A 17,001-nucleotide genomic window follows, 5' to 3' on the forward strand; every position below is an offset into this window, starting at 1 on the left:
GCCGCGTTCGGCAGGAGGCACAGGGATCACTGCTCCGAGGTGCAGCAAGATTTGTAAGGTCTCCTCTACCGCCGCCCGTTTGACGGCAGTGCCGCATCAGGACTCCACAAACACGTCTCTCACCGAGGCATAAAATTCCAGGACCCACTGATCCTAGGTAATCTTGGTCCACTCCTCTAGAAAGAGGGAAAGACATCCTCCTATTGCAGGCATGGAGGAGTGGACCGGCGTCCCATCATTGTGGAGGACACCCCTGAACTCCTTGCCTTGACCCGGCCCCTGCGGAACGTTTGTCCGAGCGAAAGGAGTTCCTCTGCTGAAAACGGGTACGTTGAGAAAACCCAGCAGAGCGCCCTGGGCGATACCTGCGAGCTTCACGGAAGCGAGGTCTGGAAGAGGAGGGAAACACAGAACATTTGGAAGAAGGCCAATACCGTAGCCAAAGAAGGCGGCAGGCAGAAACCGCCACAGACATCTGTTTAGCTGAAGCTCTGACCAGATCATACAGGGTGTCAGCCAAAAATGACAGGGCCGACTCCATCCGCAGGGCAACCTCAGAAAGGGTACCTGGCACATCGGCAGGCGGTTCCACCGCCTGCTGTAGCCAGGAAAGACATACCCAGGCTACACAGGAACTGCAGATAGACGCCCTCAAGGCAAGGCCCACAATTTCAAAGGACCGCTTCAGCGCAGACTCCAGCCGCCAGTCCTGCATGTCTTTCAAAGCAACCCCTCCCTCTACTGGGAGGGTGGTCTTTTTTGTCACCGCCGTGACCAATGCATCCACTTTAGGGATCCCCAAAGGGGCCAAGTGCTCCTCACGCAGAGGGTAAAGCTGACCCATAGCCCTGGCCACTTTCAACGGCCCATCAGGGTCAGACCATTGAGCAGAAATAAGCTCTTGGATGGAGTCATGCACCGGAAAGGCCCGAGTAGGCTTCTTAGTACTTGCCATCCTAAGATTAACAGAGGAGGCCTCGCCTTCAGCAAGATCATCAATCAAGAGGGCCTGCAAGGTGTCAGTAATGAGAGCTGGCAGCTCGTCGCGGTGGAAAATCCGAACCGCATTGGGATCATCCAAATCCAGTGGCAAACAGGCACCCTCCTCTGGATCATCCGTCCCTGAGGGCCTGCCAGATCCCTCAGACTCCCCACAGCCCGACTGGGGGGGGGGGGTATACACCACTTTCAGACGGGGAATTTACCCGTCTGTGTTTAGCGTGTTTCCAACGCTCGGGGGAGGAAGCCATCCCCGGGGCCTCAGCACCCGGAGAAAAACCAGGAGGCAATGCAGTATCAGACGCCTGCGGCAGAGCTCTTTTCAGCATGAACGCCTTATACATTAAAAGCACAAACTCAGGGGAGAAAAACTCACCCTGACCCTCCGCCTCCAAATTAGGAGAAACGGATGTTGGAGCTCCTCTGGTAGCCTCAACACGAGGCGTCCCCCTGCACTCAGACTCCTCCGCAAGCGCGAGGGTCGAGACATGCAGCGCTTCCAAAATGGCGTCCGCTGCCAGCTCCATCGAGCAGGAAGAATCATCGCTCGCCATGCTCATACTACCGTGAGCGTCTAAGGAGCACGTTTTACACAGCCCCGCTGCTGATCTGTGTTTACCACAATGGGAGCAGCGCTTAACTCCCTCAGCAGCCATCACCCGACTGGACGGAAATATGGCAATAAAATGGCGTCTTTGCGCCAAAACTTACCCTGCTCGGAACGGCATCCGCGGGACCTCCCTGGAGTTGATGGGCACCACTCTCACCTCAGAACATAGAGTCAACGAGCTCTGGTCAAGCTGCAAAGAACCAGAATCTCTGTAAAAAGCCTTAGAACAGCCACGCAGTAAAAGCGCCCTTTTTTTTTTTTTTTTTTAACGCTGTGAGGAAAGTTGGAGGCAGGCAGCAACAGAGGGACTATGGCAAGCGGGGGGAATGGATAAGGCAGGAAAAGGGCGAACCTATATGCCTTTAAAGTGGGCACCACCAGCCACAACACCCCTGCTCAACTGGCAAAGCACAGGAGCCATCCCAGGCAGTCTGAAATCCAGGAGCTGATCAAGCTACGTTTAATTTTTAATTTTTATTGAAAGGTTTCTTACCCTTTAGATCTTATTATTGCTCTTTCGTTTACAAATTTAACTGGATTTTTTAGCCAAGTAGGCACTATCCTCTTTATTTAGTCTAACTGGCAATTCTAAAACAATCCGAATGTTTACTCCTCTGAGTAGTTCAGTCCTTACAGGTAAACGCTTATAGCGCATTTTGCATAAGTGACTGTGGCAGCCATATGTTTGGCATGGGGTTTTTTCAAGGATATAATACACATTACTTTTAAGTTAACCGATGTTCGTGCTCTTGTAGGGCCCATGCCATTCATTATTATTTTTTCATTTTTTTTTTCAGAAATATACGTGGTGGTACAACACTTTTCACTTGTTTTTTCAAAATTGTATTTTTATATCTTTATAAATATATTATTTATATGTGTTTTGGTCCAGATCTGTCTTGATTTGAGTGAACTTCTGGAAGAATATCTATATATGCCAATTTATAGGTATGTTATATTCTATTTAAATTATACTTATGTAAGTTCATTATGTTTGCTGTTATATATATATATATATATATATAGCTGTTTATATATATATATATATATATATATTTTATCTTTGGTTCTTATTATTTAAGTATGGCTGTATTTATAATCGCACATTAATATTTAAATCATAAGTACATAAGTAATGCCATACTGGGAAAAGACCAAGGGTCCATCGAGCCCAGCATCTTGTCCACGACAGCGGCCAATCCAGGCCAAGGGCACCTGGCAAGCTTCCCAAATGTACAAACATTCTATACATGTTATTCCTGGGATTTTGGATTTTTCCAAGTCTGTTTAGTAGCGGTTTATGGACTTGTCCTTTAGGAAACCGTCCAACCCCTTTTTAAACTCTGCTAAGCTAACCGCCTTCACCACATTTTCCGGCAATGAATTCCAGAGTTTAATTACACGTTGGGTGAAGAAAAATTTTCTCCGATTTGTTTTAAATTTACTACACTGTAGTTTCATCGCATGCCCCCTAGTCCTAGTATTTTTGGAAAGCGTGGACACTTCACATCCACCTGTTCCACCCCACTCATTATTTTATTTACCTCTATCATGTCTCCCCTCAGCCGTCTCTTCTCCAAGCTGAATAGCCCTAGCCTCCTTAGTCTTTCTTCATAGGGAAGTCGTCCCATCCCCTCTATCATTTTAGTCACCCTTCGCTGCACCTTTTCCAATTCTACTATGTCTTTCTTGAGATGCGGCGACCAGAATTGAACACAATACTCAAGGTGCAGTCGCACCATGGAGCAATACAATAGCATTATAACATCCTCACACCTGTTTTCCATACCTTTCCTAATAATACCCAACATTCTATTCGCTTTCCTAGCCGCAGCAGCACACTGAGCAGAAGGTTTCAGTGTGTTATCGACGACGACACCCAGATCCCTTTCTTGGTCCGTAACTCCTAACTTGGAACCTTGCATGACGTAGCTATAATTCGGGTTCTTTTTTCCCCACATGCATCACCTTGCACTTGCTCACATTAAACGTCATCTGCCATTTAGCCGCCCAGTCTCCCAGTCTCGTAAGGTCCTCTTGTAATTTTTCACAATCCTGTCGCGAGTTAACGACTTTGAATAACTTTGTGTCATCAGCAAATTTAATTACCTCACTAGTTACTCCCATCTCTAAATCATTTATAAATATATTAAGCAGCGGTCCTAGCACAGACCCCTGAGGAACCCCACTAACTACCCTTCTCCATTGTGAATACTGCCCATTTAACCCCACTCTGTCTCCTATCCTTCAACCAGTTTTTAATCCACAATAGGACATTTTCTCCTATCCCATGACCCTCCAATTTCCTCTGTAGCCTTTCATGAAGTACCTTGTCAAATGCCTTTTGAAAATCCAGATACACAATATCAACCGGTTCCCCTTTGTCCACATGTTTGTTCACTCCTTCAAAGAATTGAAGTAAATTGGTCAGGCAAGATTTCCCCACGCAAAAGCCGTGCTGACTCGGTCTCAGTAATCCATGTCCTCGGATGTGCTCTGTAATTTTGTTTTTAATAATAGCCTCTACCATTTCCCCGGCACCGACGTCAGACTCACCGGTCTATAATTTCCCGGATCTCCCCTGGAGCCTTTTTTAAAAATGGGCGTTACATTGGCCATCCTCCAATCTTCCGGTACCACGCTCGATTTTAAGGATAAGTTGCATATCACTAGCAGTAGCTCCGCAAGCTCATTTTTCAGTTCTATCAATGTATGCCAGTTCGCAGACTTTGGTTATATATATTCTTTGGGTGCATTATCATTTCTATTATTTATGTTTTTAATATCCCTGCCTTTACAAGATAACCTTCATATGTTTATGTTTTAAACTTCCACCATCACTATTGCATACTGCCTTTGTAGATTTGATATTTTTATTGAGATATGTCTTAATGCGGTTTGTTTTATATTTTAATGTTTATTTGAAATACGCATTTATGATGTATTAGCTTGCAACAATGTAAATGTTTTATTATTAACTTTTATGATATATGTGTTGTATTTTTGTTTTGTCTTAGACCCCTGAAGAAGGCCTCTCTGGCCGAAACACGGACTGTGTAGGGTCTTAATAAATGATATTGGCTTTTTTACATTTGTGATTTTAGTTTGGTCTTTCTGTACATCTTCCGTTTTCGTTGTGTTTTTTTTCAAGCTACGTCCACACCTGCTGGGAGAGAGAGAAATACTGAACGCAGTTGGGGCTAGCCGTCCAAGAGGCACTATGGTTTTTCAGTGTTCTCTATCGCCACCTGCTGGTAGGCGGATACAACCCATCAGTTAATGGATTCATCTGCTGCTGATGACAAGGAAACTAACGCTACTCTTAAAGCATCTGCCCTACCCTTTCTTTTTTGGACAGACCTCTGGTACCTTTTCCTTTATCAGTTTCTTTTCTTGCAGCTGTAGGGTGTTTATGCCCACTCCGAACCGTATGGTCACCATTCCCTTTAGTTGTGGTTTTAGCAATGGTCTAAAAACACACAAAAAACAACTTTACATTTCATGTAACTGTTTATTATATCCAACAAGATATCCCCATCCAACCTACAAAACCCTTCATCTTGCATGCAAAATAGACCAGGTGAGTAAATCCGATGGGTCTATATATAAGAGAAAAACCTAAACCCCTCCCCTTTCTGTCCCTGCTTTTTCATTTCATATGACTTTTGATCATTGGTAGGAAGCTTGACTGATATTAAGGCTCCTTCAGTAGTTCTTGGCAAACACAATAAGTGCTGATAAGGAAAGACCAACCAGCCCATCCAGTTTGCCCAGTTATTCCTAGCCACCCTACCAAAGATAATATCTAGCAGACAGTTGGAAAGTATAAGCGCCTGTAGGATACTAGCCTTTTTGTACAATCATCCAGGTCTGGATAAGATTAATGAACCCAAATTTTTAAATGATGTTAATTAGATGAGCTAATTCTTGATATGTTTATGTTTTGTAATTGCATAAATTAGATTCAGATTCATGTACTATTTAATTAGTTTGTATAAGACATATAGCTGTTATGCTCTACCTTATATTCTAGATAGAAACAAAAAAAAAACAGAAAAATTAAATTCCTGGATAGATAAAAACCTGAAATTTATTTTAATCCACTCCAAATACTGCTTCCATGGTAGATACTTACCTGTAGCAGGTTTTATCCAAAGACAGCAGGCTTTATTTATTTGCTGCACTTGTATCCCACATTTTCCCACCTATTTGCAGGCTCAATGTGGCTTACAAAATGTTACAGCAACGTGTACATATTATAGGAAAGAATTTCAAAATATAGATACAGATGGGTACATAGAATATCAAAGCAATCATATTAACGGAATAATAATTTTACAATTATTACAAATAAGAGTGCATAAGTAAATCATATTGGATTGGAAGTAGATTGAAAGATCAACATAACATAACATAATGATATCAGGACAAGATATAATCAGTCGTGAGTATGTAATTAGGATGGACAGATAGGAGGGTTCCTTAATAGTTGTGATTGGAATAATCAGGAAGTCACAAGTGCGTGACACCAACCCGTGTCACCTGGTCCAGAATATACAAAGGTCTAATGAGAGCAGACATGCTGTACTGCGCATGCGCAAGTGCCTTCATGCCCGCCGTGCAAACATGGTCTCCTCAGTTTTATACTACAGCAAAGTAAAAACAAAGGAGACAACTCCAAGAGGAAGTGGGAGGGATTCTGAAAATATAAAGCCTGCTGTCCTTGGGGAACACCTGCTACAGTTAAATAAATACCTTTGCTTTCTTCAAGGACAAGCAGGCTTATTACAAGTGGGAATCCCTAGAATCCAGGCTCACCAAAAACAGCAAACATTGGTCAGTTGGGCCTCGCAACGGCGAGGACATAACACAAATTAACCTGAAACTATATACCATCTGAATGAGAGTGCAGCCTGGGACAGAATAAAACTGGCCTAAGAGGGTAGAGTTGGATTCTAGACCCCAGATTCTGCAACACTGTCTGCCCGAACAGACTGTTGCGTCGGGTATACTGCTCAAAGCAGTAGTGTGATGTGGACTGAAGACGTCACAGTCTTGCAAATTTCTTCAGTGGAGGCTCTCAAGTGGGCTACAGACACAGCCATGGCTCTGACATTATGAGCCGTGACATGACCCTCTAGGGCCAGCCCAGCCTGGGCATAAGTGAAAGAAATGTAATCTGCCAGCCAATTAGAAATGATGCATTTCCTGATGGCGACTCCCATCCTGTTGAGATCAAAAGAAAAAAAACCTGGGCAGACTGTCTGTGGGGCCTTGTCCGCTCCATATAGTAGGCCAATGCTCTTACAATCCAAGGTGTACAAGCTGCTTTTGCCAGGATGGACATAAGGTCAGGGAAAGAATATTGGTAAGACAATTGACTGGTTCAGATGGAACCTCGACACCACTTTCAGCAGGAACAGTGTGCATGTGGAGGACTACTCTGTTGTGATGAAACTTAGTATAAAGTTACATCCACTACTAAGGCCTGAAGCTCACTGACCCTATGAGCTGAAATAACACCCACCAAGGAAACAATCTTCTAGGTCAAGTACTTCAGATGGCAGGAATTCAGTGGCTCAAAAGGAGCTTTCATCAGCTGGCTAAGAACAACGTTGAGATCTCATGACACAGGTGAACTTTTGACAGGGGGCTTTGACAAAAACAAACCTCTCATGAAGCGAAAACTAGAGGCTGTCCAGAGATGGACTTACCTTCTACACGCTGGAAATCACTAACTGCACTAAGGTGAACCCTTACAGAGTTGGTCTTTAAACCAGACTCTTGATAGGTGTAGAAGGTATTCAAGCAGGGTCTGTGTAGGGAAAGCAAGGGGATCTAGGGCCTTGACCCCACACCTGACAGCAAACCTCCTCCATTTGAAAAAAATAGCACCTCTTAGTGGAATCTTTCCTGTATGGAGGGAGACCTCTACAAAAGACCCAAGGAAGCAAATTCTAGGCTCTCAACATCCAAGCTATGACAGCCAGAGATTGAAGGTTGGGATGTAGAAGGGACCACTCATTCTGCATTATGAGGTTCAGAAAACATTCCCCAAAAGTAGAGGAAACCAAATTTGCTACAGCCAGTAGAGCAGGGATCATAATCATGGTTCTGTAGTCTTGCTTGAGTTTCAACAAAGCCTTTCCAACTAGAGATATGGGAGGATACGCATACAGAAGACCTGTCCCCCAACTGAGAAGAAAGGCATCCGATGCTAATCTGTCGTGGGCCCGAAGCCTGGAACAGAACTGAGGGACTTTGTGGTTGCGCAGAGTAGCAAAAGATCCACTGAGGTGGGTGCCCCATGCTCGGAAGATCTTGCAGGCTAAGCCCAAATTGAGAGGCCACTTGTGAGGTTGCATTATCCTGTTCAGTCCGTCGGCCAAGTATTGTTTTTGCATGCCAGATTAGTGGCTCGAAGGAATATGCTATGTTGGCAAGCCCAATGCCACATCCGGACGGCCTCCCTACACAGAGGGCATGATCCGTTGCCCCCTGCTTGTTGGTGTAATACACTGTAACCTGTCTGTTTGGATGAGAACAATTTGGCAAGATAACCGATCTCTGAAAGCCTTTAGAGTGTTCCAGATCACTCAGAGGATTCGTTTCCTGGGAGGACTAAGCTCCTCAAGTGTGAAACCAATCTACATGAGCTCTTCATCCAAAGAGAGATGCATCCGTCAGCACTTTTTACAGCTGAGGAATTTAGAATGGAAGCCCCAGAGTCAAATTGGATTGATTTGTCCACCCCTGAAGAGAGCATACAAGCTCTGGGGATACTTGGATACCACTGAGAAGCTAGAGTCCATTCAGCTGATCTCATGCGAGGATGTGCCATGGGTATAATGTACACTATGGAACCCATGTGGCCCAACAATCTCAACATCTATCTGTGACCTGCTGAGTGGTATTAACCTTGGACACGAGTGTGACCAGATTGTCTGCTCTCATCTCCGGGAGGTAGGCTCAAACCGTCTGAGTATCAAGCAGGACTCCTACGATCGCCAATCACTGGACAGGATGGAGATGGGACTTGGGGTAGTTTAAAACGAACCCTAGTAGCTCAAGCACCCAAATAGTCAACAGTATGGACTCCTGAGCACCTTCATCCGAGATGCTCTTCACCAGCCAATCATTGCGATAAAAGGAACACATGGACTCTCAGTCTGCATAGCGATGCTGCAACTATCGCTAGACATTTGGTGAAAACCCTGGGAGCTGATGCAAGGCCAAAAGGCATCATACAGTACTGAAAATGTGTTTCCAGCCGAAACTGAAGATACTCTCAGTGGGTTGGAAGTATCGGGATGCGAGTATATGAATCCTTTAAGTCCAGAGAGCATAGCCAATCGTTTTTCTGAACCACTGGGAGAAGGGTGCCCAGGGAAACCATCCAGAACTTTTCTCGGACTAGGAATTTGTTCAGAGCCCTTAGGTCTAGGATGGGATGTATCCCCATTTTCTTTTGCACAAGGAAGTACCTGGAATAGAATACTCGCCCTTCCTCCCCTGGTGGAACGAGCTCGACCGCATGAGCCTTCAGAAGGACAGAGTTCCTCTGCAAGTACCTGCTTGGCCTGAGAGGTGAATAAATGGGCTCTCGGTAAGCAGTTTGGAGGTTTGATACACCAACTAAGGGCGTACATCCGAGACGGACTATTTGAAGAACCCACTGGTTGGAGGTTATAAGAGGCCACTTTTCGTGAAAAAACTTCCCCCCCCCCCCCCCCCCGACCTCTGGAGCCAGTCAAAGCTCATCCCTTGCTTTGCCTGGGAAGCTGCAGGGGCCTTTGGTGCACACTGTTGATGTGAATGAGCACACTGGGGTTGTGCCTGAGTAGGCTGGCGAGACAAAGGGTTTACCTAAACCTTGGATAGTAATAGGAACTCCTCCTTGGCTTGCTGAGGAGGCTGATACAGAAGGTGCCCGGCGGGAGAGACAAGAGATGTTATCGGTGTGCTTTTTGATTTGTTCTGCGTCCTCCTTCACCTTCTCTCCGAAAAGGTTATCCTCCCCGGCATGGGGGATCCGCCAACCTCTGCTGAATAGAATGTTCCAGGTCAGAAACACACAGCCATGAGAGTCTGCACATTTCTCTGAGCCAAGATCCTAGATGTCGCATTAAAAGTGGCTGTGCAATCAGTACACCAAACCTTTAAAGTTTTTGTTCTATATGGTAAATATGAGTTTACCAGTACTTTAGATCCAGGACAAAGATAGGTATGAAATGATAGATAAACATACCACATATTGGGGGGGGGGGGGGGGGGGGGGAAAAGAGGTGTTCTTTTACTAAAGCTTAGCTGAAGTTATCTGCAGCAGGGCCCATTTTGTTATGGGTCCTGCGTCAGATAACTCGAGCTAAGCTTAAAGACTCCCATAATTGCTTCCAACCAACTCCACGGGTTTGATGGAGACCAAAATATAAACCAACTTTAGATATTACAAAATATGAAGCATGTCAGAACACAGTACAAAAATATCCTAGCAATACAAAAGGAGCCTGCTAAAAATTCATATCTGTACTCAACAGTGCAAAAAATCCAAAATAGTAAAGAATAACACACCTATAACATATCCATATGAAGTAGCTTGATGTAACATTGTCTCTGGCTACCCAATTAAGGGGGAAAGAACTTGATTGTTTCTGAAACTATCAATCATTTGTATGGTCCTTTGACCAAGTGGGAGTGGAATTACACGTTTGCATTTTTTGTGTGTTACATTTGAGTGGCTCTTAATAGGGCTGTGGAAACCAGACACTGAAAACCATTGCTATAAAAATTAAATGGTTACACACACACAACGTGCACAGAAAGACAACCTATTATTTCTAAAAATGAGACAGCAATACCTTTAGAACCCCTTATAAAAAAAAAACTAAATTTTTAACAAAATGAGAAAAAAAAATCTCAAGACAAACCACAGAATTCTGGGATCTAGTGGGTATCTTCACAGCTTGTTCAGCTGGATTCTTTGCCATTGATCTTGTAACTCTTGCTATGGCAGACGGTGCTGGCTGCAAACACCCCTAGAGAAAAAAAAAAAAAAGGAAAAATTAGTTCTTACCTGATAATTTTCTTCTGTCTAGTAGTCCCCAACAGATCAATCCAGAGGCTTATGGGTTATGTCCCTCTACCAGCAGATGGAGATAGAGAGAACTTCAGAGATAGTTATATGTGGTCATGTGCAGCCAGCTTATTTCAGTATTGTTGACAGTAAAGCAGTGGAAATCCAGTAAACCAATCAAGCTGAACACTCTCCTTCCTCCAAGATCCAAATTTAAAACCACAACCGCTCAAGCGTGAGGTACAATCATACTACTTTATTGGAAACTGTATTAACTTCTTGAGTAGAGGAAAAATTTTGTTTTGATAAAAGGGAAGCCAAATGCAGGAACACTTGCAACACCATGAACAAACATGAAACCTGAACAAACCACAGAACACTGTTCCAGAAAAGGGCGGGCCTCGGGATTGATCCGTTGGGATTAATGGAAAGAAAGTTATGAGATAAGAACTAATTTTTCCTTCCATAGCGACCCACAGATCAATCCAGAGACTTGTAGGATGGAACAAAGCAGTTCTCAAGTATGGTGGGGAAAGATCCACCCCAGACGCAAGCAACAAAGCTCCAAATGCCACATCCTGACAGGCTGCCACATCCAATCTGTAATGCCTCGTGAAGTAAAAGTACAGCGGCCCAAGTGGCGGCCCTGCAAATGTCCTCCAACACCACCAAATGAGCTTCTGCATGTACATAAGTATCGCCATACCGGGACAGACCAAGGGTCCATCGAGCCCAGCACTCTGTCTCAGACAGCAGCCAAAAGAACAAACTATTTGTCCTGCCCATCCCATAAAAGTGGATTATTCCCACGTCCATTCAATAACATTCTATGGCCTTTTCCTCCAGGAAGCCGTCCAACCCTTTTTTGAAGTCCGCTAAGTCAACCGCCTTAACCACTTTTTCTGGCAATGAATTCCAGAGTCTAACTACGCGTTGAGTGAAGAAAATTTTCCTCCAATTTGTTTTAAATTTACTACACTGCAGCTTCATCGCATGCCCCCTTGTCCTAGTATTTTTGGAAAGCGTAAACAAACGCTCCCCACATCAACCCTGCCTGCACTCTCGTTCAAAGCACCTGAAGAGGAGGAGGTCATCCAACGGCTATATAAGCCGAGGCTATCCCCTCCTGCAACCAACACAGCTTTAGAAGCCATATCCCCCTGTTCTATCCTCTGACAGCCTTTCCCTGATTGTAATGTGGCTCTGGGGTGGGTGTGACACTTTTTCTGTCATTCTCACTGCAGAGTCACATGAGCGTTGCATTGTGGGGGGTGTAGTTATCAGGCAATGTGACTTCACTAGCCTGTCTGCATAGAACTGTTATATGATTGGTTATGCTGTTGCTAGTTGGCAGGCTCTGTTCCCACTGGTGGGTTTTCCCCCTGCTCAATGGGTCAGAGTGTGCCCTTTTTCTGTTCCCTTTAGTCTCAGGTAGGCTCCATTTGTTAGACAGTACAGAACCCTTTCCTATGTTACCCTCTGTTAGAGTACTTAGTTTTTACCTTGAATATATCTTACTAAAAAAAAATAAAATATTGTGCTCCATTCAACCAGCTCTGAGCTAATGTTTTCAGAATCACAGACTCTTTGCCATTGGGGCAGAACCTCTGATCTACAGTTGACTTGTGAGTAAACATTGTGTTATTCAAATAAAGGACTTTCAGAGAGATCGAGTCTTCAGAATATAAGACTTAGAAGTTCAAGTCTTAGAGGCCTGAACATCCCCTTTGTTCCTCCCTGCATGGAGGACAAAGAGATGATCTGACCCGCAGAAGTCATTAGTGACCTCCAGGTAATGGATAAGAATGTGACGAACATCCAGACACTGTAGAACTCAAAACTCGGTGGGATAGTCCTCCCGTCGAAACACAGCCAATATTAGAGGCTGATACAGATGGAAAAACGGGACACCACCTTAGGCAAGAAGGATGGAACCGTCTGAATGCAAACTCCTGCTTCTATAAAACGGAGAAAAGGATTCCTGCACAATAATGCCTGCAGCTCCAAGACTTGGCGGGCTAAGGCCACCAGGAAAACCTCTTAAAATTAGGTCCTTCAATGACAGATGGTCCAAAGGCTTCACGCGCCATAAGGAATCGGACGACGTCTGGGTGAGCAGCTAACGATGAACCCTGAAGGCAGCCCCAAAAGCATGCCATATCCACCACCTGAACCGTCAAGGAAGAGTGACTTCTCTAGACCCTCTTGCAAAAAGGCTAGATACTGAAGCATAGGCAGCGAGTATGCCAGCCAAAGAACACGCTTCAAAGGTGCGCCAGACTCTAGCGTACACTGTGGAAGTAGACAGCTTTTTGGACTGGTCGCAATAACCACATCAGGATATCCTTTCTTCCTCAAATACACCCTTTCAAAGGCCAGGAATTAAGACCAAACTGGGAGGGATCCTCCATCCGAATGGGTTCTTGAAACAGGAGCCCTCCCTGAATGGGAAGACGCAGCAAATGATCCACCAGCAGCTGGATAAGATCTTCATACCATCGGCGTTGACGCCAGTCTGGTGCTACCAACATCATTCTTCTGGGGTGTTTCGCAATCAACTCAGAGCTGCTTGGTCAGGAGCGGCTGTGCTGATGAACATGACCCGGGAGAGGAGGGAGGAGCATACCGAAGCCAAGAACTCCCTGATCGTTTAAGCATGAATGCCTTGTGCATCTGGATCACAAATTCAGACGAAAAAGGCACTTCCTCGCTCCCCGTTGCCTGTCCCAGGTCGTCTGTCAGATCAGAATCCAAATACCCCACAAATCTGATCAGGACGAGTCTCCCCCGCTGCCACGTGCAGTGCCGAAAAGTTGCACCAGTAGTAGGGCACTTCACAACCGGGCCCGAGTTTCCCGCCACGTCAAGTTGGCTCCTCCATGCCGCTAGAGGACCCCAGATTCTCAGAAATCACCAGCGCCATGTCCGACGCGCTTTGCCGCGAACATGCATAACAGCCGCCAGTCGCGGTTCCCACGAGGAGCAGTGCTTCACAGCTTCTGATGTCTGCGACATCGGAGCACTGAACCAAATGCCGAAAAAACTTCCCCCTTAAACAGAGTTCCCCGCCAACTAAGCACTCCTCCATTCGATTCCCTTTCTGCAGTTTGTGCTGCAAACTGTCTGGCAGCGCTTACCTCAGCAGCCGAATAAAGATATCCAGCTGTGGATTTTTTTTTTTTTAAAGGCAGGAGAGAATAGCTGAGGCCAGGAGCAGGGTGCCAACAAAGGGGTCACCTGGAGGAGGAGGGCACCACCAGGTATATTCTCCAACAAGAAACCCAATCTCTGGTACCTCAATCCCGATCCAGGTTCAACTTAGACCTGTGGGCAGGCTAGGAGCTGGATCAACCCAGAACTGCACTATTATGAACCTCTACCTGCTAGTTAGAATACTGAAAAGAAGCTGGCTGCACAACCACATATAGCTGTCTCCATCTGCTCATAGAGGGACATAACCCACAAAAGTCTCTGGATTGATCTGTGGGACACTATAGAAATTTGAATTTCTAATGCTACTTCCACAGTGAATATTAAAAGTAACACAAACAAGGTTGATTGCTCTTCATCTGCAATATGGTCCAGAGAAATAGTGAATGATACATACCTGTAGCAGGTGTTCTCCGAGGACAGCAGGCTGATTGTTCTCACGACTGGGTGACGTCCGCGGCAGCCCCCACCAACCGGAAAAAGCTTCGCGGGCGGTCCGCACGCAGGGCACGCCCACCGCGCATGCGCGGCCGTCTTCCCGCCCGTGCGCGACCGTTCCCGCCAGTTGAATGACAAGCAAAAGATGAAAACGCAACTCCAAAGGGGAGGAGGGAGGGTAGGTGAGAACAATCAGCCTGCTGTCCTCGGAGAACACCTGCTACAGGTATGTATCATTCGCTTTCTCCGAGGACAAGCAGGCTGCTTGTTCTCACGACTGGGGTATCCCTAGCTCTCAGGCTCACTCAAAACAAGAACCCAGGTCAATTGAACCTCGCAACAACGAGGGTACAACAGAAAATTGACCTACGAAGAACAACTAACTGAGAGTGCAGCCTGACCAGAATAAATTCGGGTCCTGGAGGGTGGAGTTGGATTTACACCCCAAACAGATTCTGCAGCACCGACTGCCCGAACCGACTGTCGCGTCGGGTATCCTGCTGGAGGCAGTAATGTGATGTGAATGTGTGGACAGATGACCACGTCGCAGCCTTGCAAATCTCTTCAATAGTGGCTGACTTCAAGTGGGCCACTGACGCTGCCATGGCTCTAACACTATGAGCCGTGACATGACCCTCAAGAGCCAGCCCAGCCTGGGCGTAAGTGAAGGAAATGCAATCTGCTAGCCAATTGGAGATGGTGCGTTTCCCGACAGCTACCCCTAGCCTGTTAGGGTCAAAAGAAATAAACAATTGGGCGGACTGTCTGTGGGGCTGTGTCCGCTCCAAGTAGAAGGCCAATGCTCTCTTGCAGTCCAATGTGTGCAACTGACGTTCAGCAGGGCGGGTATGCGGCCTGGGGAAGAATGTTGGCAAGACAATTGACTGGTTAAGATGGAACTCCGACACCACCTTCGGCAGGAACTTTGGGTGGGTGCGGAGCACTACTCTGTTGTGATGAAATTTGGTATATGAAGCATGAGCTACTAGGGCTTGAAGCTCACTGACCCTACGAGCTGAAGTAACTGCCACCAAGAAAATGAACTTCCAGGTCAAGTACTTCAGATGGCAGGTATTCAGTGGCTCAAAAGGAGGTTTCATCAGCTGGGTGAGGACGACATTGAGATCCCATGACACTGTAGGAGGCTTGATAGGGGGCTTTGACAAGAGCAAGCCTCTCATGAATTGAACTACTAAAGGCTCTCCAGAGATGGCTTTACCTTCCACACGATAATGGTAAGCACTAATCGCACTAAGGTGATTCCTTACTGAGTTGGTCTTGAGGCCAGACTCTGATAAGTGTAGAAGGTATTCAAGCAGGTTCTGTGCAGGGCAAGAACGAGGTTCTAGGGCCTTGCTCTCACACCAGACGACAAACCTCCTCCACTTGAAAAAGTAACTCTTTTTAGTGGAATCCTTCCTAGAGGCAAGCAAGACACGGGAGACACCCTCAGACAGACCCAACGCAGTGAAGTCTACGCCCTCAACATCCAGGCCGTGAGAGCCAGGGACTGAAGGTTGGGGTGCAGCAACGCTCCGTCGTTCTGCGAGATGAGAGTCGGAAAACACTCCAATCTCCACAGTTCTTCTGAGGACAACACCAGAAGAAGAGGGAACCAGATCTGACGGGGCCAAAAGGGCGCTATCAGAATCATGGTGCCGTGGTCTTGCTTGAGCTTCAGTAAGGTCTTCCCCACCAAAGGTATGGAAGGATAAGCATACAGGAGGCCGGTCCCCCAATGGAGGAGAAAGGCATCCGACGCCAGTCTGCCGTGTGCCTGTAGTCTGGAACAGAACAGAGGCAGCTTGTGGTTGGTCTGAGAGGCGAAAAGGTCCACCGAGGGGGTGCCCCACTCTCGGAAGATCTTGCGTACCACTCTGGAATGAAGAGACCACTCGTGCGGTTGCATGACTCTGCTCAGTCTGTCGGCCAGACTGTTGTTTACACCTGCCAGGTATGTGGCTTGGAGGAGCATGCCGAACTGGCAAGCCCAACGCCACATGCCGACGGCTTCCTGACACAAGGGGCGAGATCCGGTGCCCCCCTGCTTGTTGGTGTAATACATTACAACCTGATTGTCTGTCCGAATTTGAATAATTTGGTGGGACAGCCGGTCTCTGAAAGCCTTCAGTGCGTTCCAGATCGCTCGGAGCTCCAGGAGGTTGATCTGCAGATCCTTTTCCTGGGGGGACCACAGACCCTGGGTGTGAAGCCCATCGACATGAGCTCCCCACCCCAGGCGAGATGCATCCGTCGTCAGCACTTTCGTGGGCTGCGGGATTTGGAATGGACGTCCCAGGGTCAAATTGGTCCGGATGGTCCACCAGAGCAGTGAAGTGCGGCAACTGGTGGAGAGGCGGATGACATCTTCTAGATTCCCGGTGGCTTGAAACCACTGGGAAGCTAGGGTCCATTGAGCAGATCTCATGTGAAGACGAGCCATGAGAGTCACATGAACTGTGGAGGCCATATGACCCAGAAGTCTCAACATCTGCCGAGCTGTGACCTGCTGAGACGCTCTGGTCTGCGAAGCCAAGGACAGGAGGTTGTTGGCCCTCGCTTCGGGAAGGAAGGCCTGAGCCGTCTGAGTATTCAGCAGAGCTCCTATGAATTCCAGAGACTGTGTTGGCTGGAGATGGGACTTTGGGTAATTTATCACAAACCCCAGTAG

General features: G+C 46.5%; 1 protein-coding gene across 3 annotated transcripts in view; it reads right to left on the reverse strand.

Moving 5' to 3' along the window:
- The window catches only part of DLGAP5 (DLG associated protein 5), a 220,224-nt gene that overhangs the window by 178,003 nt on the left and 25,220 nt on the right, over positions 1–17,001 (reverse strand). For 2 of the 3 annotated variants that reach the window (XM_030214158.1, XM_030214156.1), the window contains exons 4-5: positions 10,537–10,644; positions 4,970–5,078 (exon numbers count right to left, since the gene is read on the reverse strand). In XM_030214158.1, the coding sequence (XP_030070018.1) occupies positions 4,970–5,078; positions 10,537–10,644 (217 nt within the window). The remainder of the gene's footprint in view (positions 1–4,969; positions 5,079–10,536; positions 10,645–17,001) is intronic. The other variant, XM_030214159.1, reaches the window with a different exon arrangement.

Source organism: Microcaecilia unicolor, chromosome 9 (genome assembly GCF_901765095.1).
Source record: "Microcaecilia unicolor chromosome 9, aMicUni1.1, whole genome shotgun sequence".
Taxonomy (NCBI): Eukaryota; Metazoa; Chordata; class Amphibia; order Gymnophiona; family Siphonopidae; genus Microcaecilia; species Microcaecilia unicolor.